The 25447-nt window shown below is 36.4% G+C and overlaps 1 protein-coding gene and 1 pseudogene across 1 annotated transcript in view; both read left to right on the forward strand.

The window, feature by feature from the left end:
- The first annotated feature begins 2900 nt into the window (after positions 1 to 2900).
- Positions 2901 to 5100, forward strand: LOC100927045 (annotated as a pseudogene).
- A 5966-nt stretch (positions 5101 to 11066) lies between these two features.
- The window catches only part of CDC42BPB (CDC42 binding protein kinase beta), a 151827-nt gene continuing 137446 nt past the window's right edge, over positions 11067 to 25447 (forward strand). Inside the window, exon 1 of the mRNA XM_031953205.1 lies at positions 11067 to 11716. Within this exon, the coding sequence (XP_031809065.1) occupies positions 11542 to 11716 (175 nt within the window). The 5' untranslated portion in view covers positions 11067 to 11541. The remainder of the gene's footprint in view (positions 11717 to 25447) is intronic.

The following is a 25447-nucleotide window of genomic DNA, read 5'->3' on the forward strand; positions in this document are numbered from 1 at the left end:
TGTGCAATATTGCTTGTTGCTTATATTTTCATCTCAGTCCTCCAGTAGATTGGAATTTTCATGAGGACAAGAAACTAAACTTCATCTAATCTTTATGTCACCACTCCTCAGCACACCTGCACATAGTAGGTACTTAATAAAGTCTGCAGAAGCTAATTGCTTATGCTCCCTGTTGCCATTTCAGTCCCATATGAGGTTGAACAGAGTATTTGGGAAGTACTTCTCAGCAGGCTCCATGTGGCCTAAAAGAGGCCAGCCAGGCAGGTGCCTTGCTAAGAGGCTGCTCTTATCTTGATCTGACCACTGTCTTCTATTTCTTAAATTCCTTTAATCTTCCCAGAGTGCAAGTGAGTGGATTTTCCCAAAGCCATTAGAGCAGCGAATTTATTAGCTTTCACAATCATAGTCCCCTTCCAGGCTTTCACTTCTTTAGTAAGTAAAGACCCTGAATTGAAGCCAAAATCAAGTTAGCCCTGGGCCCAGAGTAGGACTAGAATATGAAATGCTGTTTTGTCCAGAGGGAACAAGTATTGGTGTTTATAGATCATTTGATGATAATGGGAACCTGCTTGCTTACCATGAATCCCCCATTCTACTCTTGATAGCTTCTGCCTTTATATAGAATTTTTCACCTTGGTTTAAGGAGGTTTATGATTTTTCCTACAGGAGAAGACTTTGGGTCAGGTGTATGGAAATTAGTACAATAGAACAAATCCTTTGCTACTGTTTTCCCCAGGAGCCATTTATAAGGGTTTTTATTAGTTGCAATTGACTCACTTTTTCTATAAAAAGAAGGGTTAAGTGCTAATTTCATCTATCTTGTTATTCTTTGGAGGTCATTTGACACTAGCAATAATATTATGTAAAATATACTAAATTTGTAGTAATGAGACCTAGGTTTAAATCTACTATTCATTAGCAGTATTACTTTAGGCAAGTCTTTTTTTTCTCTCTGGGTCTCCCACTTTTTAAAGAAGAGTTGAACCAGGTGCAATTCAACAAAATCTATATTTCTTTAAGTTATCTATTATAGAGAGTATAGCACAGGGAGCAGTGTAGGTGGAAAACAAAAGCAAAGATGTTATAGTAGGTCAGTTTGATGGGCCTATAGGGTGTGTGAAGAGAAAAAGTGGAACATAAAATGAGAGACGGGAATTTCTGTCTGCTGATGCAATCACAGACTTAGAGGTGATAGGCACCTCACAGTCCATTTAATCTAACTTTTGCAATTGAGACCCAGAGTTAAGTGACTGGCCCAAAGTCACACATGTAGTATGCATTAATCTAGATTTGAAACTGAAGTCCTCTGACATCAGAGCCAGCATTTGCCATCTGCAGAATGAAGAATTTTGTACCCCTGTAAATGCTGTATCCTTGAAGGATTTTGAATAGGGAAGTGATAAAATTAGAACTTACTTTTTTCATTTGTTTTTAAAAATAATAAAGTGTATGGAGACTTTCCCTCATTAGCAACACTTTGAGAAAAGCAGTACCACACAAACATTATTATCTTCATTGTATTCAAGGGTTCTGAGAGGTAACAGGATTTGCCCAAGGTCACAAGGCTACTGGGCATCAGAGTTAGGATTTAAACTCAGGTCTTCTGACAGAGCTTACTTTAAGAGGATCAGTCTGACAGAATGTGAAGCATAGACAGAAGAGAGGGACAGGATATGGAAATGCTCCTTAGGAAGCTATTATAATAGGACAGCTGATCAAGTACCTGAGCAAGGGCAGTAAGTAGCTGGAGGAATGGAGAGAAGGGGAAAGATTTAAGAAATATTGTAAAGGAGAATGAAGTGACTGTTTGAATCCAGATTGGAATAAAAAGAAAGAAGAGTCAGTCATAACTCACATTTCAAGCCTGCTTGACTAAAATAGTGGTATCGTCAATAGACATAAACATAGAAAAGGAGGTATTTTAATAGCTTTTTATTTTTCCAAATACATGTAAAAATAGTTTTCAATATTTACCTTTGCAAAATCTTGTGTTCCAAATTTTTTTCCTCCCCTCCCATAGACAGCAAGCAATCCAACATAATAAGTTAAATATACATAATTTTTCTAAACATATTTCCATATTTGTCATGCTGCACAAGAAAAATCAGATCAAAAGGTGAAAGAAAAAAAAAGTGAGAAAAAAAACCAAGCAGACAAACAACAAAAACAACAAAATGAAAATACTATGCTTTGATCCACCTTCATTTTCCATTGTTCTCTCTCTGGATGCAGATGGCTCTTTCCATACCCAGTCTATTGAAATTACCTTGAATCATTTCATTGTTGAAAAAAGCTAAGTCCATCACAGTTGATCATCACATAATCTTGTTGCTGTTGTGTACAATGTTCTCTTGGTTCTACTTAGCATCAGTTCATGCAAGTCTTTCCAGACTTTTCTGAAATAAGCCTGCTCCTCATTTCTTATAGAACAATAATATTCCATTATATTCAAATACCTTAACATATTTATCCATTCCCCAATTGATGTGCATTCACTCAGTTTCTAGTTCCTTGCCATTACCAAAAGAGCTGCTACAAACATTTTTGCACATGTAGATCCTTCCCCCTTTTTAATGATCTGTTTGGGATACAGACACAATAGAGACATTGCTGGATCAAAAAGTACAATTCCAAATTGCTCCCCAGAATGGTTGGATCAGTTCACAACTCCACCAACAATGCATTAGTGTTTCAGTTTTCCAATATCCTCTCCAACATTTATCATTATCTTTTCCTGTCATTTTAGCCAGAGAAGTGTGAAATGGTACTTCAGAGTTGTCTTAATTTGAATTTCTTTAATCAATAGTGATTTAGACCATTTTTTCATGTGACTAGAAATGACTTTAATTTCATCATCTAAAAATTGTTCATAAAAAGGAATTATTATTTTTTGGGAGAAGATGAAGAGTGTAGTTGAGTATGTGTCAAGTGTGCTGGCAAGATATACAAGTTTAGCAGCAACTGGAAATTCAGGTCAGGAATTTAGAAGAGAGTTTGAGACTTGGGAATATTAGCTAATTCATGATTTACATAAACTCTCATGGATTCAGTTATCTTTGTACAAATATGGTTTCTATATTTATACTGTTATCAAGCACTGGTCTCTCTATTGAACTAGTAGTTTTATCATCAGCTGCCTTTTGTACATCTTGAGATAGATGTCACATAGGCAGCTCAAACTCAACAGATGGAATTTGCTATTTTATTTCCTAAATCCTGCCCTCTTCTGAACTTCTCTATTATTGTCAAGGACCCTTAACATTCTCTGTCATCCATGTTTACAACTTTGATGTAATCCTCAATTCAGCTTTCATTCATTCCATATATCCAGTCTTCTGACAGATTTTGTTCTTTCTTCCTTCATGATATGTTGCCTGTTTTCCTATAATATCCTGCCTAATCTCATCCACCTCTCATCTGGATTACTGTTTAAATGGCTGATAAAAGTTTCTCCCTACTTTTACCCATCCTTAAATTATTTAGCTGCCAAGGTGATTTCCTTAACATATAGGTCAAAACTCCAGGGGCTCTCTATTATTCCTAAAATCAAATATAATCATTTGCATGGCATTTAAAGCCCTTCCTAATCTCCCAGTTTTCTTATACTTTACTCTCATTCACATTCTATGAATCCAGATATTTGTTGTTTCCCCTTTCTAGTCTTGGTACTTTTGTGTTGGCTGCCTTCTCTACTAAGAAAGAACATTCTTCTCCCTCATCTCTTAGTCTTCTTGGCTTCCATTGTGTTGGCTTAAATCTCATATTCTATAGGAAGTCTTCCATTCTGAGATTACTTCTCATAAACTCTGTATATATCTTATATGTACTTAAGTTATTCATATGTTATTCCTTCCATTAAAATTTGAACTGCTTAGCTTTTTTTTTTTTTTTTTAAACTCAGAGACATTTTATTTAGATCTGATGATTCTACAGTCTTTTCCATGAGATCAGAGTATTCTAGAATAGAATAAAATACAAACTTTTCTGTTTGGCATTTAAACCTCTATACTCTGGTTTTAGCTTTTTTTCATGCATATTTTGCTTTACTTTTTATGTACTCATATCTCATCCTTAACTGGTCTATTTACTGTTGCCAATACAGGACATTATATTTCCTCCTTTGATACCATACCCTTATGGTAGGAACGTTCGTCCTTTTTCTCTTTGCTTCTTGGAATCCCTTACTCTCTTAAAGGTCAGCTCACATGGAATACTTCATGCAAGTTTTTTTCCTCATCCCCTCAGTTGCTAGTATCCATCCTAATTCCTTTGTATATATTTCATAGTAGAATGCAAGCTCAAAGGTAGAGATTTGTTTTTGGCTCAATGTGTCCCCATTGCTGTGAATTGCACATGAAGCAGTTAATAAATTCTTGAATTGAGTTATATTAAAAAAAAAAAAAAAAAAGGCCCAGGCTGTGCAGCCAATGCTAGACCACAACAGGGCTGGGAAAATGGGGGAGGAGGGAAAGGATTGGGATAAGGGTAACAAGGAATAGATGAATAGTTCTAAAGTATTTGTGGCTCGTAACCTATTAAGGTAGGTTAAGCAAACCAGGGCACTGAGAACAAGAAAATGAGTTTTCAGCTTTTTACCCTAATTCATAAAGCTCTGGTCACTCAGCTTTGCAAGGAGTATAAAAAACGATTAAGATGGAAACAAACAACTGAAAAAAAGGGGAGGGGCTACAATAGTGATGTCCGTTTCAAGATTTTGGGGATTGGGCAAATATTGATAGGTACTATGACTTTGGAAAACAGTGATGTCATTGCCAATGTAGCATCTAAAATGTGCCTGGGGATCACCAACTGTAGCCTAGCCAGTGACGAATTCTCCCTGATCTTGGAAAATAATCCTTTAGTTAAATGTGTGGGGCTTCTTGATAACAACGCATCCCTCATTTATTCTAATCTCTTGTGTGGGATGTTGAGGGGAATCCTGAAGATGGTCCAGATGGCAGTGGGTGTGAAGTTTTTTCAGAACATGCTGAAAGGAGATGGGGTGACAGAAATCAGGATGAGGTTCATCAGGTAATTTGAGGACAAATTTCCAACTAGAGAAGAATAACCATTTTGGAGGCATTGGAGATGACCAGCTAATTCTCAACTTTCCCTGAGGTTGTAAAGTTAAAGTGTCCCCACTTTAAAGAACTCAGTGACTTTTGTTTCTATTTTCTATGCTAATAAGACTTGTGTGATATATTAAAAAAAAAAAAATCAACAAACCCATCCAGACCTGTTTTTACTTTTTTGGGGTACTTCTACTATTATTACTACAGTGTCAGGTACATAAGTACTTAAATGTGACTTGATTGAACAAATTAACTCCACAGATTCATCTTTCCTTATTGTATGTGTATATAAGTACATATCCATATAGTTTATTTTGGGGGCTTTATTTGAAGGCATATTTGATATGGGTACTAATTTTGCCCCAAGGTTGAAAGGACAATATAAACGTCTTCTAACTTAAAAGCCTTTAGGAGCCAGAAATGGTGGTAATGCCTATAATCTGTACTGCAAAAGAAGGCTGAGGCTGGCAGATCATTGAGTCTAGGAGCTGCTACAGTAAAACTGATTAGGTATTGTATGTGGTATTTTATGTATATCCTTTGTTTTTGAAGAGGACCAATGCTATATTAGGAGATAAGGTCTTGAAACAACTTAGATGTGAAACAGAGGGGGGTCAAAGCTCCTATATCAATCAGTGATCTCGAGTATACTATACTTCCAATCTAAGTAAGATAGGGAGATAGAGTTTCAAAATTTAAAAAAATTAGGAAAGAAACAAATAAAATATTCCACAGCTGGAACAAAGTTCAAGAGAAACTATCACTAGCTATGTGTAGGTCAGTCTAGTGACAACTTAATTAAATAATTTAGATTTGGATTCAGAAGACCTGGCTTGAGTCTTGACTCGGAAAGTCACAATCTCTCTAAGTCAGTTTTCTAATCTGTAAAATATGTGTGTGGGGGGAGGGGCAGTGTTTAGATTGCATGGTCCTTATAGTTATGAGATCCTCTCAAGCACAAGAAAAATAGCAGCAACACTACCACCTATCTCTCAGAAAGGTCCCAGTTAAACATCAGGCTACTGCTCTTTTACTGGGAGAATAATTTTTTAATTGTCACAAAGTAGTAGCCTGGGAATCATGCTACTCCTTATTGATAGGTGAATTACATATACTTTTTAAAGCTACAGATACTCCAACTATCATACAGCGGCCAGTGAATTATTTTCTTCACAATGAGCTGAACTTTACCTACAACGTACAAGGTGATATACATGGCTTCTCTAATCTTGGAGCTGAAAATAATGCAAATCAAAGCAAAAAGGAAAAGGAGAGAGACAAGAAAGGCCAGTACTGGTTTCTCCTTTTTTGAAGGTGTATTTTTTTTAATTTCCCAAAATACATGCAAAGATAATTTTCAACATTCACCTTTGCAAAAATTTGTGTTCCAAATTTTCCTCCTTCTTTCCCTGCTTTATTATCATGCTACACAAGAAAAATAAGATCAAATGGGGAAAACGTGAAAAAAAAAAGCAACCAAACTAAAAAGATGAAAACAGTACATTGTGTTCCACATTCAATCCCCATAGTCCTCTCTCTGGATGCAGATGGTTCTCTCCATTACAAATCTATTTCAATTGGCCTGAATCACCTCATTGTTGAAAAGGGTCCATCACAGTTGATCATCACATAATCTTCTTGTTGCTGTTCAATACTGATTTCTTAAAAACAAAACAATATTATTCATTTGTATAGCATTTCACAGTTCCTAAAAGCTTTAACATTTACTATATTAGAGTTCCAATAAGTGTGCAAAACAGATTATTTGTTATCTGCTTTTAGAAATATTGGGGAAGTGACATACCCAAGATCAAACAATGGTCTACTCACTTCTAATTATTTTTTTCAGATGTGTCTGATTTTTCATAATACCATTTGGAATTTTCTTGGCAAAGATACTGGAGCAATTTGCCATTTCCTTCTCCAGTTCATTTTATAGATGAAGAAACTGAGTCAAAATCAGATTAAGTAACTAGCCTTGGGGTCACACAGTGTCTGAGATGTCTAGTCTATTTTTCACTCTTATACTGACTCAAATTTAGTACTTTTTTCTCCAAAAATAAATTCAATTCAATTTATATCTATTAAGCTCCCACTTTGTATATAGCTTACATTAGGCACTAGTAGAGACAAAAAAGTTCTTAGCTCCCTAGGAGTTTTCCATTTAGTGGGGGATAACACATTTATATAACTATAGTATATAATAATGCAGCATAAGGATAACTTAGAAGCTAAACAAAGCTTATTATCACTGATGTATGAGGGTTATGTGATCACAGAAAGCAATAATCAATTCTGGCACCTGGGGCAGGCAGCACAAAATATGCAATGGGCAAGAGGTAGGATCACATTAGCCCAAGGAGGGCTAAGAGGCTGCTAGGGAAGTTAACTATGAGGAAAGTGATGACATTCACTGGGATGGGGTCACCCTGGAGGAAGAAGCCTTAGTTAGTAGAATACTACTTTATTTTTCTTACTAACTAGGTACTAGCTGTTTTCACATCCCTGAAAGTCAGCAATTGTTTTAAATACAGTTAACCAAGGAGAAAAGCTCTGGTTACAAAGCCCTAGTTATAATTCTGCTGTCAGTGGTAAAATCTGAGTCAGTTTTTAAAGGAAAAGTAGGAATTCAACACAAGGGAGGTACACTTTCTAAATACTGGCAATGGAGGGTACAAAGAAACAGAGGTGGACTAGTGCTTTGTGTTTTCTAGAGAGCAAGAAATAGTATAATTGTATGGAGAGTCATCAGTCCAGCATTCTTGAAAAGGCCCAATGACATCAGGAGGGGGATGTTCTAGTAAATTGGATTTAAGTGAAGTAGTGCTGTGTAAAGTCATCAACCTCATTGGAGTCCAGTGGCAAAGCGTAGTATAGAACTACTAGGGATAGATGCAGTCTGGGGGCCTTGACCTTTTTAGGCTAAGATCTTTCTGAGGTCTTTGAGGGAATACTCATTCAGTAGTCGTAGTATGATGGTGACAAATTTTAGAGCACCAGAGATTCTTGGAACAGATGTTGAACTTTACTTGAAAGAAGACACTGCATTTTTTGAACATATGAGTGACATAATAAACCTATGTACAAAGAATGTGACTGTGTGAAAAGTGGATTAAGAATGGAAATAGTTCCAGAAACAGTCCATGTAGGTGGTAATAAAATGGTAGGTTTACATTAGGGTGTTCAGTGGGAATCATTTAACCTTTGTCAGTCTGTCTCCTTATTTGTAAAATGGGGATAACAATAGCACTTATCGTACAGGGCTATTGTGAGGATAAGAGATAATATATGCAAAACAAGTGGCAAAGCTCTTTATAAATGCTGTTATTGTTATTGTGTAGGTGGTATCTTTAGGTCTTTCAACATACATTTAAGTGCTGACTTAGTTATGTTTGTGCCAGGTATTAGGCATGATTACAGACATTCTTAGCTGTCAAGGAATTTATAATAGAATAGTTTGCAGTGATGTGATACTGAACTTTATTTCCTTTCTATAACACATGTTCTACAAATTCTCTAGTTTATAGTACTGTCACCAGGATTGGTAGGGATCTTAATCACAGAATTCTAGAGTTAGGATCTCAGTGGTTATTGAATCCAATATAAACTGTAGTCCAACACATACCCTTGGAAATTTATCAGAGAAGTGGGTGAGCCAAACTCTACAACAATCCTTCAAAAAAAAATTTGACAGTATTTGTCCTCGTTTAATCTTCTATTGTCCAAGCTAAAGAACATCAGTTCTTTTAAGTTATACTTATATAAAAACTCAAGGTTTTTCATCATTTCAGTTTATCAGTGTCTTTAAAAATATTCCAAATATGGTTTGACCTGGGTGTAGAGGGACTGACTTCTTATTTTTAGAAGTTAGGTCTCCTAATCTATCACCTCATTTCGACTACAGCCAATTTCTCCCCAGAATCAGCCCAGACAAGACAAAATCATAATGTTTCCTTGGTATTTCAGAAGAGTAGATGACAGAACAACTATCATATTTTTTCCTTCTTGGAGCTCAGAGAATTTTATTTATCCTCGGTAAGTGTACTTAACCATCTCTTACTTTTGTATCATTATTTACGTATTATTGTATTTTTATTTATGTCCCTGTTAAATTATGAGTTCAATGATGGAAGAATCTTAATCATATTCAAACTTTCCAGTGCCATTTACACTGTAAGCAGCAAAATTTGAATTTGATTGATTTGAATGCCTATGAGGAAAATAAATTTTATATCACAGATGTATACGTATGTATGTATGCCTATGGAAAGACATGCATGTGTGTAGTTGTAATTTATTCAGAATCACTGTTCTGCCATGGAGGTGAGTGTGTACACATTCATGCACACACTATAAACTATAACTGTCACACACTCACACACACACACTCTTTGTACCAGGGGATAAGTAGTGTACATAGGGACTGAGCTTGACCTGTGGGACCAAAACTTTCAGAAGGTATATTGGTCTGATTAGCCACAGGTGTGCATATTGCACATTAATTCTATAGTTATGTCATTTCGTCCTTTCTCAATACAAGTCCAACGTCCAATAAATATTGTAGTTGTAACATACATGTACACATCTACATACACAATAATTGTAAGAAACGCATGCATGCATGCACACACCCATGCAGCCATGGTAGAAGAATGATACTGTGTGTGTGTGTATATGTATGCATGTAATACCCATCCACCTTCAGTAAAACAATGAGTCTCTGTATATATATATACACACTACAGACATGTTGCATACAAAAATACATATATACACATCCCTATTGGAACAATAATTCTGCATACACACACGTGGCTGTGCAGACATACATATACACATGCCATGTATATAAAAATTATGATTATACATATGTAATACACAGAGTATGTATTATCCAGCTAACGCACACCCTTTCCACGTGGAACAATGACTTTTTGCATTACAGGAGATAGATGGTGCAGGATCATTGTTCCCAGCATTAAAGGCCCGCTGTATACCGCACGACGCCGTAGGCATTGCGGGCTTCATTAGCCGACCCGAGGCCGTTTTTAAGGAGCCGCCGGCCGGCAGGTGACCCCGGATTCACCCAGTTAAGGAATGCGCCCACTTGTCGGGAGCCGGCGGCGCTGCCAGGCCCGCTGGGCCCTTCGGAATCCTGACTCTCGGATACCCGAGGCCCGGGCGGTCAGAGGCAACGCTCTCCGGACCCGCGACGTAGCCTGGGAAGGGGGCATTTTAGCTCGGCGCTCCCTCGCCCCGCGCCCTCTCCCCGAGCCCACGTGGGAGCCAGAAGCGGCAGCCGATCCCTAATAGCTCGGGGCCTCGGCCCGGAGCCCTCCCAGGGACTCGTTCACAGCCCTCAGTCACAATTAGGCGGCGGAGAAGGGATGGTAGAGGGGCCGGAGCCGAGAGCAGCTCCCGGGCGAGACCCATTTCCTCTGCCTCCACGCGCGGCCGGCATAAGCAGGGACCCGGCCTCCCTCCCTGCCCCCAGGGAGTCTGTGAGCGCTACAGCCCGCTTCCACAGCCGCCACGCCCGGGAATCGACCGCGGGCACGCGGGGAGGAGGGCACGGGGGTGCGGGGGGAAAATCCGAGCTCCGGACAGGAAAGTCCAGGGAGCCTCGCCCACCCTTCTTCCTTTCCCTTCCCCCTCCCTTCCCTTTCTCCGGCCCTACGGCAAGCGGCGAAGACCCTGTCCTGGGTGCGCAAAGGCGAAAAGGGACGGGAGCGGAGGGAGGAAAAGCAGGGAGGGGAGGAATTGCGCGGTGAGGTCAGCGCGGCGGACGGGACGGGAGGGGCAGGGCGGGGCGGGGAGGAGGGGGGTGGCGGCCGGCCCCTGGATTGGCTAGTTAGCAGGCTGGTTTGGAGCTTGCGCCGCGATCCTGCCTGGCTCACGCACCCGGCTCGGGGTGGAGGGGGGGCGGGGAAGGAGGCGGGTAGCTTTGGGTGCTGAGGCGACTGGCGGGCGGGCGGGCGGGCGGACGGACGATCGCACGGACACGAATCGACCGAATCTACGGAACCCACCACCCCCGGAGGCCGGATCCCGGGCGGGGTGCGCGTGCGTGGGAGAGACGGCGGCTGCGCGCGCTGAGGGCGCGGGGTTGCTTGTGTGTGTGCTTGTGTGTGTGTGAGGAGCGGCGGCGGCGGCGGCGTCGCGGCTAAGGTGGGGAAGGGGCGGCCTGCGTGAGGGGCACCGGCCCATGGCCCCGAGGGGCCAGGGGCCCCAAACCCTTCCCCTCTCGAAACGAGCCCCAGAAGATGTCGGCTTAGTCCAGAGCGGCCGCCGCCCCCGCGCCGTTGCCTCCTCCGGGACTCCTCGCTGCCCAGTCCCTCTGTTGCCGGGGGGCTCGCCCTAACTCCGAGTCGTGGATAGTGGCGGCCTCCGCTGGGCCGGGACCTGAAGGCGGCAGAGCCGAGGCCACCCCACGCGCGGTGCCCTGAGCTAGCGAGGGCGTGCGGGCATCATGTCGGCCAAGGTGCGGCTGAAGAAGCTGGAGCAGCTGCTCCTGGACGGGCCGTGGCGCAACGAGAGCTCGTTGAGTGTGGAGGCCCTGCTGGACGTGCTCATCTGCCTCTACACCGAGTGCAGCCAGTCGGCCCTGCGCAGGGACAAGTATGTGGCCGAGTTCCTCGAGTGGGGTAAGTGCGAGCGGCCCTCCCGCGCCGCGCCCTCCCCGTCCTCCGCTTGTCCTGCCATCCTCTTCCTCCTCTAGCCGATGGTCTCCCCTTCCCTTCCTTTCCCTTCCTTTCCCTTCTTTTCCTTTCCCTTCCCATTCCCTTCTCTTCCTCCTTTCCTCCCTTCCCTTCCTCCCTCCATCCTTTCTCTTCCTCCTTAACCTCCCCTTTCCCCCCCACTCCTCTTTTCCTGCTTCTTCCCTTCATTCCTTTTTTTTTTTTTTTTTTTTTTTTAATTTATTTCCCCACTCCCCATCCCCTCCCAGTCTCCTTCACCTTCACTCCCCTGCCCAACTCCCCGAGGGCTCCTGCCATATATTCCCGACTCCCCTAACAGCACCACACAGCTTACTAGCTCAGCCTCTTGGATATCATATCCTGCAGCACTCTCTGGGATATCCGCTTCTCACCACCCCCACCCGTTTGGCGGCCGAACTTAACCCTTGGCCTCTTGTGCACTGCCCATAAGAGGAGTCATAAGCTACATTCGATGATGTGTAGCAAACATTAAGTGACTGCAGGGCAGCTTGCTAAGTGTGTAGAAGGCAGAGGGAAGATAGAACGTAGACATAGACGCTCCCTTCTGCTATATATTATTCACTTCTGGTGTGTCCTGCCCCACCCCCACCGCCAACCAATTTCCTATTATTTGGGCCCTCTCATCCGTCGCTCTGTCAAAGGCTAGGAACATCCTATGACCATTGCTCAGATGATTTTTCAGTGCTAGAGTGTCTTAACGATAATAACTCCAGGGGTGTTATATTTTTATGTCCATAGATTTCATTGCCAGTTACATATTTTCATTGTAATTGCAGTGTTTGTGGTGGTGTTAATTTTTTTATTTGGGGGTAGCCTGAAACCCAAACTATGTGGGATAGTAGACTTTTTCTCCCTCACCTGTTGGTTTAGTGGCTCATCAGACCTTATTCAGTTCTCAAGGTGATGCTTGAATAAATATCTCCAAAAGATCTATGAGGAGAAAAGTCTGAACAAATATTTTTTAAAGAACCCTATTCTTGTTAAATAATAAATAGAACTTTACTTTTAATTAAGCCTTTTTCTTCTTAAAAGATAGCATGGCATGGTACTGGTCTCTAAGCTAGGAGGACCTGCGTTTGACTCTGATCTTTGACACTGCAAGTTTACCCTGGGCAAATCACTTCCCTGTTCACTGGGCAAATCTCTGAGATTTTAAATCGAAGACAAGGTACTAATCTGTATCAATAGAGGGGATTTCCTCATCTGAGAGTTCCCAATCCAGTGAATCAAAGTCCATTTCTAGCCCTGCATATTATGGCATTTAGGCACTTTGGTGTTCTTCCATATGAAGCAATAGGAAGGTGAAAGAAAAATATCCCAAATCGTGGAATTACAGATCTAGAATGCACCTTATTTTAAATTTCAAACTCTCCAGACCAATTCTTTATGGAAATCTCATAGGTTCCCAATCCTTATTTCAGACAATAACTGACCAGGTTCTGCCATATATTTATAATTACTGGAACTCAGAAATAAATTTATTTCTAGAAAATGAATTGCTTTATACGTCGTCAGATACTAATGGTGCTTATGCTACAGTGAAAAAAAGCTTATTTCCTAATTTTGGCTAACAAATGGCATTTTAAAAAAAGCATTGAGCTATTTTGAGAAAATTATTTTCTTAATAAAATGTTAAGCTCACATGAAATCAACAAGAAAGTGGTGCACTAAAAAAAAAAAGTTGTTCATTTGTTTAATTTCTGTGGGTGCCACCATTCTATTGACTACTTGGCTTCATTTCCTTTGATCCCTTTTTCCGGGTCAATAGGACAGTTTCCAACTGAATAATTAACCAATGTCATAATCTGTTTTTGAAAGTAATGATTTGAGACTTTATACTCATTTATTTTCTAAATACTGTGCTTTCCATTCCTTTATCATCCACTTGATGTTGAAAGACCACGACAGGATTACAAGTTAGGGTATATGAGAGTAAAGCATCAGTTGTTGGATGCTATAGAATTGATGTATTAGCTTTAGTACAATGAACATCCTGGTAGCTATATGGTAGTCATTCTTAGGATTGGGCAACTTCCATATTGGTATTCATTGTGCACTGCACTGACAAATAATATGGGGTTCTAGCATTCTGATCCCATTTGTAGCTCTAGTAACAATAAATTAGAAATGGACTTGACAGATAGGAAAACAGCTGTTAAGTGTTTGATGACTGAAATTGTTAAGTTTTAATTCTAAATTAGAATAGTGTAATCATTATACTTTATAATAGAAATCTTGTAATTGTGTAACTTTGTATAGATTATCATTAGGGACAAAGTATAGTAAAACATTTTGGATTTATGTGGCATCTTTATTTTAGAGACCTTATTAAATATCAAATTTGCAGAGGGATATAGATAAAATTGTAGCCTTTATTACCATGTTTGTTATAACTAAAATCTTGTTGTAATTATATATGCATATTTCTTCAATAGATCTATATAATTTATATGTAGTTTATAACAATGATGTAGTTACTTCCTCCTAGTGCTTATTGTAACCCTATCTAAACCTTTTTTTCTATGACTTTCATAAATGTTCCATATGGATCCACCCAGTGTACTGGACACTTAATCCTTTTAACATTTTGTAGGTACCACTGCAGAAGTGCGTTCCATTTAATTTCAATCAATCATTCAATAAGCATCTATTAAGTATTATAGATGTAGGTATTGTTAGATGTAGGTGTATAGATGTAGGTGCTGGGAATATAAAGACAAAATGAAACCCTCCATTTTATGGAGAGGGGGAAATATGTGGCAAAGAGGAGACAAGTATACAGTACATATAAACACATCAGAAAAGATTGGATCTAAGCTGAACTTTGAAGGAAAGTAGGAATAACGAGAATTAAGAGAGTGTGAGAAGGATTTTAAATGTGATATGGAGTTGTTAGTTGATCCTGAAAATAATAGTTATTGGAATTTGTGAATGAAGGGAATGCCATGATCAGATGCACTTTAGCAAAATCACTTTGGTAGCTGGGAGGATTAGAGAGATGAGGGATTTAAGGCAGGAAGACTAAATAAGTCTTGTAGTAGTGAGAGTAAGTGAGAAATGATGAGGACCTTAAAATAGGGTAATTACTGTGTAAATAGAGAGAAATGGAAAATAGATAATTTATGGAGACCCAGTAGATAAAACTTATCAATTAATTGCCAATGGAGTAAAGGAGGTTGACACAAATTATGAGCCTGAGAGAATGGAAGGATACTAGTGCCTCAACAAGAATAGGAAAGTTCAGAAGAGGACTGGGTTTTCACAGCAGGGTAATTTATATTTTGGACATGTTGAGTTTGAAGTGCTTGAGATATGGTTATTTTTAAAAGACCAGTAGGTAGTTGATTATCATTTCCTTGATGAATATCCATTTTGGCACTTGCTTAGAAGCCATGGTTGGTAATATGCTTCAGTCTACTCATGTCCATCATGCATGTTCATATCTCTTTGTCACTCACAGTATTTATTATTTGGAGATTATGGTTTCCATTATTGGTAGCCACATAGTATTACTATGAAAATATTGGTGGTTTTTTTTTTTTTTTAAACAGATAAGACTTTTGTGTTAGGAATTACCCTGCTCCCTTATATATGTATAATCTAAATTCCAAATGCATTATTGAATCACGTGTTTAGTTATATAATTATTAGTGTCATTTTCAGATATAATTTTGTTTTGGGAAACATTATTGAGAATTTCCAGCTTCTCTGCGAAATGCCTTTTACTTAGGAAAAAGGAGAGTACTTTGTTAAATTTGTTTGGCTACAGTTTGGATTGCAGTTTTTATTTGTACTCAATTGATATAATCACATTTTGTTATTTTTGTTATGTGTGAGAATTGTTCTGAATTAATATGGTAAAGTAGTGCTAGTAAATTTGGACATACTCTGAATTATGTGTTTGAAAACTGTTCTAGACACATAGATCTATCTATCCTATGGAGAAGTCCAAACTTTATTAGCAAAGGGAAGCTAACTATAAAGTATCCAAGATGAACTAAGAAAACTAGTTGTAATAATAATAACAATCTAGTTTTAATTGTAATAATAATTCACAATTATAGAGTGCCTTAAAGCTTCTTCATTATAATCTCAAGCTTTAGATAGTACAAGTATTTTTTTCTGTATTTCATAGTTCAAGAAAGTGGCCTAGTGTTTATGACTTGTGCCCCTCTAAGCAACACAATAAATAAAAAATATGATTTGAAATGTTTACTGACTCCAAAGTCAGAATGTCAGAAGTTATTGAATCAAACTTCCTTCTAAATTAATTTAAAATTTAGCTTAGACTTTCATGAAATTATGTTTTAGGAAATTTGAAAGTAGTTATAAAAGAGGATATTTCTGATTTCTAATTGTTGTGGAGGTTGTATTGGAAGGACAATAATTTCCTTATTAGTCTTTAGTTTTCTCTTCAAAATGTAGTACAATTAATTTTCTTTTTTGAAAGAAAAAAGTGTTATCTTCAAAGAGAAATATTGTCTTTTTAAAATTTCTATTACATCATTTTTATGAAATTCATAATTTAAAAGGCAAGCCCTTCATCATAAAATTTCAGAGTTGGGAGGTAGAGACCATATAGTCTAAGACTATTAGCCATTTTTATTCTTTGAGGTCCAAAGAGCATTCCCCTTAGCAAAGAAAACATAGACAAAGTAAAATCTATCTTTTATTCTTCTTTCTGTATTCTAATAATGGGCCTATCCAACTGAGAATAGGTCCCATCTCTTTTTAAAAATATTTCCTTCAGCATAACTAAAAAAAAGAAAAGAAATTTTTTTTACTGTCTGAAGCTTTCCTTTTAACCTAATCTCCTGATATTCAGTGCCCCTGATTTTGGTCATCCAACATTACCTGCCACCCTTGTTTCCATTTTTCCATTTTTTCTTTTTAAAAAATTTTTTATTAATGTCTTTTGTTTTTATATAACCTAGATTTCCCCCTGTATCTCTTCCTCTTCCCTTCTTCATTCTTTCCTTATTTAAATAATCTCTTATAGTAAATTTTTCTGAAAAGAAGAAGAGAAAATTATTTTTTGATAGAACTGATCAATGCATTGAACATCTCTTCCTCTTCCATTAAATAATCTCTTACAGTAAATTTTTCTGAAAAGAGGAAGAAGAGAAAATTATTTTTTGACAGAACTGATCAGTGCATTGAACAATTCTGTGTTACATGTAATATTCCACATTCATGAACTTTGACTTCTGCAATGTGGAGGAGGTGCCAATCAGTAAGCATTTATTAAGCATTTTAGATGTGCTAAGCAATGTGCTTAGTGTTAAAGATACAAAGAAAGGCGAAAAACAGTTGCAAATCTCAAAAAAACATACATTTTAATGGGAAAGGGATTTGCAGTGTCTGGGCCAGATACTATACTAAATGCTTTATTGGTAAAATCTCATTCATTCATACACAATCCTATGAAGTAGGTATAATTACGATTCCTATTTTAGAGATAAAGAAACTGAATCAGATTGAATAAGGGTTACATGGTAATTGTCTCAGTTGGATTTGAACTCAGGACTTCCTGATCCTAGATCCAGCTCTCTTTCTACTTCTCAGCCTGTAAGCACTTAGGTAGATAAAAGATATATACAGAATATATGAAGGTAATTTGAAAGGGAAAGATAGTAATGGGAGGACCAAGAAAGGCCTCCTGTAGAAGATGGAATTTGAGGTGAATCTTGAAGGAAACTACAGAAACTAAGAGGTAGAATTGAAGGTGCTGGAGCATCCCACATATGGAAAATAGTGAAAAGCAAGGAATCAGAAAAAGGAGAACTAAAGAACTGAAATTAGGCCAGTGTAGCTAGATTGTAGAGTTTGTAGAGGATAGTAAAATATAATAGGTAATAAATAATAAAGGGGCAGAGAGATGAAGAACTTCAAATGCCACACAGAGAAATTTATACTTTATTATATAGGAAACCACTGGAATTTATTGGTTTGGGAAAGGGTGGGATTTTTTCATTAGAAAACTCACTTTGCAATTTGGAAGATGGATTGGAGTGGGACTTAAACCAAAATGATATTTGAATACATACATGAAATGATGGTGAAGGTATAAACAATTAACACTTGGTAAAAGTTTAGATTTGTGGGATGAGTTGAAGTAAAGAACACAAAATAATAGCATCAAGGTTACAAGTCTGTATTTCTGGGAGGATAATAGTTCCCTTGGTAATGATAGGGAAGTTTGTAAGAGGCAAAAATGTAGGGATAAAAGACAATGAATTCTGTTTTGGACATGTTGAGTTTGAAGTATTTACACAATGTCCAATTCAAGATGTTTAAGAGTTAGATACATAATTTCTAGAGACCAGGGCTGGATATATAGATCTGGAAATCATCAGGATAGAGGTGATTATTGAATCCATGGAAAATGAAGAGATGTGTGAGAGTATAGAATCAAAAGAGAAGGGGGAAGATAGAACCTTAGTAGATACCACAGGTAGTGGAGATGAAGAGGCTACTAAAGAAAGGAAATAAGGATAAGAAAATAACCAAGAGAGAGCAGCTTCATGAAAAGCCAGAGTGTGAAATGTATCTGGAACAAATGCTACACAGCTCAAAAAAGATGAGGATTGAGAAAAGGCAATACATTGGGTAATGAAGAGATAATTGATAACTTTGGAGAGGACAGTTTGAGTTGAAAAATAAGGATGGATTTAGAAGACATTGCTATCTCTTACTTAGAACCAAGTTTGTTCTATATTTTACAGTATTCAATCTTCCTTCCCCCTTCCCTCCTTCTTTCTTCCTGTCTCTCCCTCATTCCCTCCTCTGTCCTTTCTCTTCCCGCTTCTCTTCTCTTCCCTCCCTTTCCCTTCCTTTTAATGCTGGATCTGAAACCAGGAATCCTGAAGTTGTATCTCATCTTTACAGTTTTTTGGTAGAGAATTGATATTACTTTGTATCTCACTTTATCTTGATCTATATAGTATATTATTCATCAGTTTTCTGGTTAATTTTTATTGATTTTTAGGTAGCAGATTACAAATCATGTTTTTAAATATAAAATTTTGTGAAGTGACAGGATTTTTTTTTTTTAAGAAAGAACTTTGAATATTTTCCCCTTAATAAGGAGTAATTAGGCTTGCCCAGAAAAATAATTGTATTATTTCATTTTATGTTGGTGTTTTTTGCATGAAGTTTATTTATGGGGAAAAATAGACTAGTGATTAAAAAAATCTCATAAATCATTGTAGATCACTAGCATTATAGAGCTAAAAGCATCTAGATCTAAAAAGGACCTTAAGATGTTATCTGATCTTGTCCCTTTGTTTCAGACAGCAAAGAAGGGTGCTTTTATCAGGTCTTAAAAATATTTCTGTGGCAGTTAGACATATATTCATTTACTACTCTTAAGAAAGATTGAAGACAACTTTTAAGTTCTAATTTCCTCTTGACTTCTACCTTGAAATAGCCTTTTTTAGGGGGTAGAGAAGAGGGCATCATCCCATTGCCACCATTTTCATTACCCTTTCAATCCAAATTCTTATCACTTTGTGCAGTGATAGAAAGCTTCTATACCTCTTTGAGTGCAGCTTTCATCTCTTTATTAAACTTCTGTTCCATTGTGTTTTCATGGTATTGAGATACATGGCCCTGGATTTTTGAAGGTTATACCATCAGGATACAAGTTTGGAGTAGTTTTCTCATGAGGAGAAAGGCATTTTGAGTAGGTAGGATGGCATAAGAGCACTGGTCTTAAAGTTAGGAAGATGTAAATTCAAGTATTGCTTCAGACATGATAGCTGTGTGAGCTTGAGTGAAGAATTTAAACTCTTCCTGTTTTCTGATCTGAAAAATGAAGGGGTTGGGCTTGATGGCCTCGAAGGTCCTTTCTAAATCCGTATCTGTTACCCTATTCGAATTAAATAGTGATCAGCTGTCTCTCTCTTGTTTGAAAATCAGCTGAATTCAGAGGCTCATAATAAATATTTTTGACCTTAAACTTTTGAAAACTTTTCTACAAAGTTGAAGAGGGATTATGAGCTTGTTATTAGAGGAAATACCCATACCACCAACATCAAAAATTGTTAAAGTGTTGAAATGATCAGGACAAGTTGTTCTTAATCACATCTTCAACCTTATTAAAAATTCATAGTGGATTTCTTATTCCCTTCAGCAGCACGGCAGACCCCTTCACTTTAAATACAACTTTGGTGGAACTCTTGAAGTAAATATTCTTGAATGATTCTAAAGAATGCTTACTGTTGTTTATTTCCTGTAATGTAACCCTGCATTTAAAAAATTTCATTTTCAGATCAATTTTATTTTAACAGTATTACAAGCAAATTAAATTAATAAGATGAAAGTGATTGCTATCAGTATTTTATAGTTAGAATTAGTATTGAATGTGTTAGTTCCTAATGTGATATCTCAACAATTTTTTACCCTTTTAAGTAAGCCAACTAATATTTAGAGGCTTTTCTACTCATAATTTTACTGAAAAAATTGATATTGTATTGTAACCAAAGTGTCCTCCTTTTCTTTCATAGACTTAAAAAAAATTGCAGCTTGCCTCATTACATCAGGACTTTAGAGAAAAAACCATATTAGAGATTATTAGTGTCATATTTATTTATCTTCTGTAATAGAATTTGGTTATTGGATGTTTATTTCATTGTCAGATTTTTGGTGATTTACTTTTTTCCTGATCTCTTCAAACTTAAGAGGTTTACCTATTGATCTATAATGGATGTTGGTACCAACAAAAAAACAAACAAACCATAGTAAGAAAACAAAGATTGTAAAAGATACTATTTTATAAACTCTGCTACGACAAACTGTTAAATTGTATGCCATATTGGGAGCACTCGATGATGGCTTCTTGTTGATCTTGAATTGAACATTTTAATCAAATGATCAGTTATTTACTAGTCCACATTGATTGAACATGTAAATTATATGGCCCCAACACAGAGAGCAGAGCAGCTAATGTTGCTGTGTTTTCTAATTTGGCATTAAAAATTTTCTTTAGAGATTTTTAAAAAAACATTGGCCTATGATGTAAATTCTAGTCATTAACCCAATTCTCAAGATTCCATTTGCTTTGACAAATTTGTCTTTATCACAAATCCTTTTATATTGCAAGCACTTCTTTTTATTTGTATGACAGGCATGCTTATTTCTGATCTATGTCTTTTTTCTGTGTTATTTTTCCTCCTTGTAATATATTCCTCAACTATAAAATGAGGGGTCTTGATTAGATGAACTCTCATAAGGCTATTTCTAATGTTTTGTGATCTCTCCCCTTAATATTTACACATCTTACTTGTTCTTTCTCTTCTGCTTGTACTGCCTTATGTGACTTTTGTCAAATCATTTAACTTTCCTAGGCCAATTTCCTCATCTGTAAAATGAGCTTGTTAGATTAATTGACCTTTGAGGTTACTTCTAGCTTCATCTTTGATCCTATCATCTCTTCAAAAATCAGAGTAAGAAATATCTTCAATTGATTTTTCTAACAAATAGCAGAAGTGAAATTCTAAGGTAAACCTACTCTTCACAGAAGAGGGATACAGTAGTCTTTAGAGTATTGAATGAACTTTTAAAGGTATTCCTACATTTATTAATTTACTATTCTATTGCAGTTTCATCCTGTTGTATGAAAGTATTCATTGAAAATAGATTTCTCTGTTCATTTTAAATTAAGATGGATTTAAACCAATATTTATGAAGATTAGTCTTAATTATATCTTTCTTCAAAGTATATTCTTATTTGAAAGTCCCTAAACATATTGCTACATCAAAGCTATAAATTTTATATTTAGAGGACATATGTTTAAAAGCAGTGTTTTGTATTACTATTTTACACTTGTTTCAAAAAACCAAAAGATTTATATGTTTATTTATATTTACTGTATTTGAAATAGACCCTTAAAAAGCTATTGGCCTTGGAAATCAAACTCTAAAATTGACTTGTTTTATTACAGTGACTAATTTGAAAATATATGGTCTACCTTGTAAATTGAAATACAAATTTGTCAAAGCTCAGCTCTGCCACCTTTTGTAATTAACCTTTACTTTTTTTTTTTTTTTTTTTTTGTGCTTCAATTTCTTTATCTCTAAAATTAAGGAGTTGAAGTAGATGGTCCTCTTAAAGGAACTAAAGTCTCTCTTACCTTTTATTTTCCCAAATCCCTATTTGAGAACTGGAAAGCCATTAGAAATAATCCATCTTTAATGTTATTATCATGGATATTGAGGGTATTTTTTGGGAGTTCTTCCTTCCTTTTAAAAAAAATTTTTAGATTGTATAGATACATTGATTTTTTTTTTTTTTTTACATATTTCCTTGTGAAGAGAGAAAAATCAGAACAAAAGGGAAAAAACCTGATAAATGGGGAAAATAAAAACAGAAGAAAAAAAAAGATGAAAATAGTATGCCTTGATTTCAGTCTTTATAGTTCTCTTTCTCTGGATGCAGATGGCATTGGAATTGCCTTGAATCACTGAATATCTTCAGTGAATATCTAGCTGAGAATAGCTAAGTTTATCATAGTTGATCATTACATAATCTTACTATTGCTGTGTACAATGTTTTCCTGGTTCTTTTTGCTTTGCTCAGTATCAGTTCATGTAAATCTTTTTCAGGCTTTCCTAAAATCAGCCTATTCATCAATAATGAACTATTGATCACTGCTATTCAGTCATTTTCATATACTGTAACTTATTTAGCCATTCCCCAATTGATGGGCATCCACTCATTTTCCAATTCTTTGTCACCACAAAAAGAGCTGCTATAAACTTTTTTGTGCATGTGGATCTTTTTCCCTCTTGTAATCTTGTAAGATCTCTTTGGGATACAGACTCAGTAGTAGAATTGCTGGATTAAAGGGTATATATAGTTTTTCAGTCCTTTAGCATAGTTCACATTGTCCTCCAGAATGGTTGGATCAATTCACAACACCAACAATGCATTAGTGTCTTTTAAGATATATTTTTGCTCTACTGCAGTAGGCTATCCACCTGAAGGTTGTCAATCAAATGATATAAGGTTTTTGTTTTGGCCAATTAAATTCAGTAAACATATATTAAGCACTGTGTAAAGCCATAAATAGCTCATGAAAATTGTCTACTAAGGTATAAAAGGCTTTTGAAATGTAAATTTAATACTAATGAAATCATGTTAGGACAAGAAATACACATTTGTATATTAATGAAAATAAGTGAGTTTCTTGGATAATGTTTTCCCCCTTTAATAAATACCTAATTATCAAAATAGAATTTTTCCACAATTTTGCCGTTTTAGTTGTTGATGTTCTACAAAAATTTAAATTAGATTATAGATTATATAGTGAATTCCTTTCTCTTCAAGTTCAAAGATCAAAAAAGATGAAGATTTTTGCCATTTTAAATAATCACTTTCTCAGCTTATAATGGATTATTCCAAATGCAGGAAGTGTTATTTTTATAACTGCAAGTGAAACTGTAAGTCTAAGCTTGTTATAGGCACAGTTATTTAAAACTTTCTTTTCTCAAAAAATATTTGGTCAGTGAATTGTCTAAGGATCAAAGTGCATTAATGATTTTCACTGATTCATTAGTGCTGACTTCCTTTAAAAATTCATCATTGGATATCGATTTCTGGAGTATTTTCACCTTTGGCCTTTATTAGTGCCATTCCTTTGAGATAATTTTCCATTTGTACTGTATTGATTGTGATTATGTCTATATTGTTTCCTTAGTTAGAATGTGAACTTCTTGAGGGCAAGGGCTATATTTTTGTCTTTGTATCTCTAGTGCTTAACACACTGCCTGACACATAGTAAGGACATACTAAATGCCTATTGATTGATTGAATTGAGAATATTGTCAAAATAATTTAGAGAAGGACTATAGTATGTGAATTTTAAGGTATTGCTATTACATGATGATACCATTGAGCTTTGACATATCTTTAATCAAGCCTATTTTGTGTAATTTTTCTAAAAGCATTTCAACAATTTGAATTCAAGTTCTGAATTATTAAATTCTTAATTCTTAAATTAAAATTTGAATTCTTAAAATAATTTTTATTTTATGTATTTTGGTGTAAAGGATTACTTATTTTGTAGTGTCTAGGAACTTTCCTAGACACTTTCCTTTTTTGTTTTTTTTTTTGTTTCCCCTCCAGTAACATTTTTTTGGGGAAGAAGAAATACTGATGATAATTTTGGTAATTTGTAATATTGTATGATTAAAATCTCACAACATTATTGGTAATTTATTTAAAAAAATATTTTGTCCTGGAGACAATTATTGTAATAATTTTACTACTTTCTTGAGTTGTTTTCTAGGCTTGAATTTAGAACTATAGAATATAGACTGTCAGCTCTAGAAGAGAATTTAGAGATAATTTAGTTTAGCCAATTTATTTTACATTGAGGAAACACGAGTCTAGGAGATAAAATGATTTAGGATTACACAGCTATTGGCAGAACCTGTACTAAACCTAGATCTCTTGATTTCTGCTCTTGGTCTCTTTGTACAGTATTTTGCAACATTTTATTGGTATTTTATGAGATTTTACTCTGTCATTATTAGATTAATAATTCATGTGAATTTGTTGAGTAGTAATGCCATTAGTCATGCCAACATTGCAATAGGTACAAAAGTTTATCAGCTCACAAAACTTTTACTATCCAGAAGGAATGCTGGCAATAAAAATCAATGAAATAAACATCCTTTTTTATTTGGTGGAAATAAACTTTCTAAGGCAAGTAGCTGTTATACATTGTTTCATTGTCCTGGCAATGATTAAAAATCTTTAACTTCATATAAAGAAGAGTTTAATCTTTTTATCTGAAAGATATTTTGGTTTTGAGACTTTTGAAAAAAACTGGTACCTATACAAAAAGCTTATAGTCTAATATGAGTATTTTTTAAGGCTTTTCTTTCTTTAATGTGAAAAATCATGGTCTTTTCCTTTAATTTGTTGTGAAAAATGTTAAGCCTAATATTTTGGGGGGGGGGTGAATTTTGTATATGCTTTTACTCATTAACTTAAAACTATTATTAATTTCAAAATTTTGTGTTCAGTAAAATTTAATTTCTAAAGCTTGTTTTTAGTAGTTTGAGTTCTATAATAACAGGAATATATAATCAAGTGTGTTATGTTTAATGCAGCATTTCTCTCAGAACAGCCCTTTTGGCTTGGACCAAATCTGAAATGCTATGTTTGATTCTAGGTATCACAGCTTAAGGAGAACTTTGATAAGCTGGAGATCGTTCAAAGTACAACCAGGATGGTGAAAGGTCTTGAATCTCTCTCATATAAAGAGCTGTGGGTTTAGGTTGAAGGAATTGGGTATGTTTATCCTAGAGAAGAGGAGGCTGAGAGGAAAGATGGGGTACTCAGAGGAGAGTGAATTATGGCTGCAGATGAGTATCAAGTGGACCCAGAATGAATTAGGAGGAGTACAGCCATTTATTTTGTGCTAAGCACTTTATGCCATTGGGAAATTGCAAAGTGTATTTATGACCACAAGTCTCTCCCTGAAACAAAGACTCATCTTTTTTTTTTCCCCCCCATTCAGATATGTCTCAAAAAAAAATCAGTCATAAATTACTGAGCATGGTGATCAAAATAGTGGTAGCATTGCTTTTGGAAAGAGTATGTCGACTGCTTTGTAAATCAAGTCTCTGTCTTTGTGACTTCTCGGA

Source organism: Sarcophilus harrisii, chromosome 2, assembly GCF_902635505.1.
Source record: "Sarcophilus harrisii chromosome 2, mSarHar1.11, whole genome shotgun sequence".
In the NCBI taxonomy this organism is placed as follows: domain Eukaryota; kingdom Metazoa; phylum Chordata; class Mammalia; order Dasyuromorphia; family Dasyuridae; genus Sarcophilus; species Sarcophilus harrisii.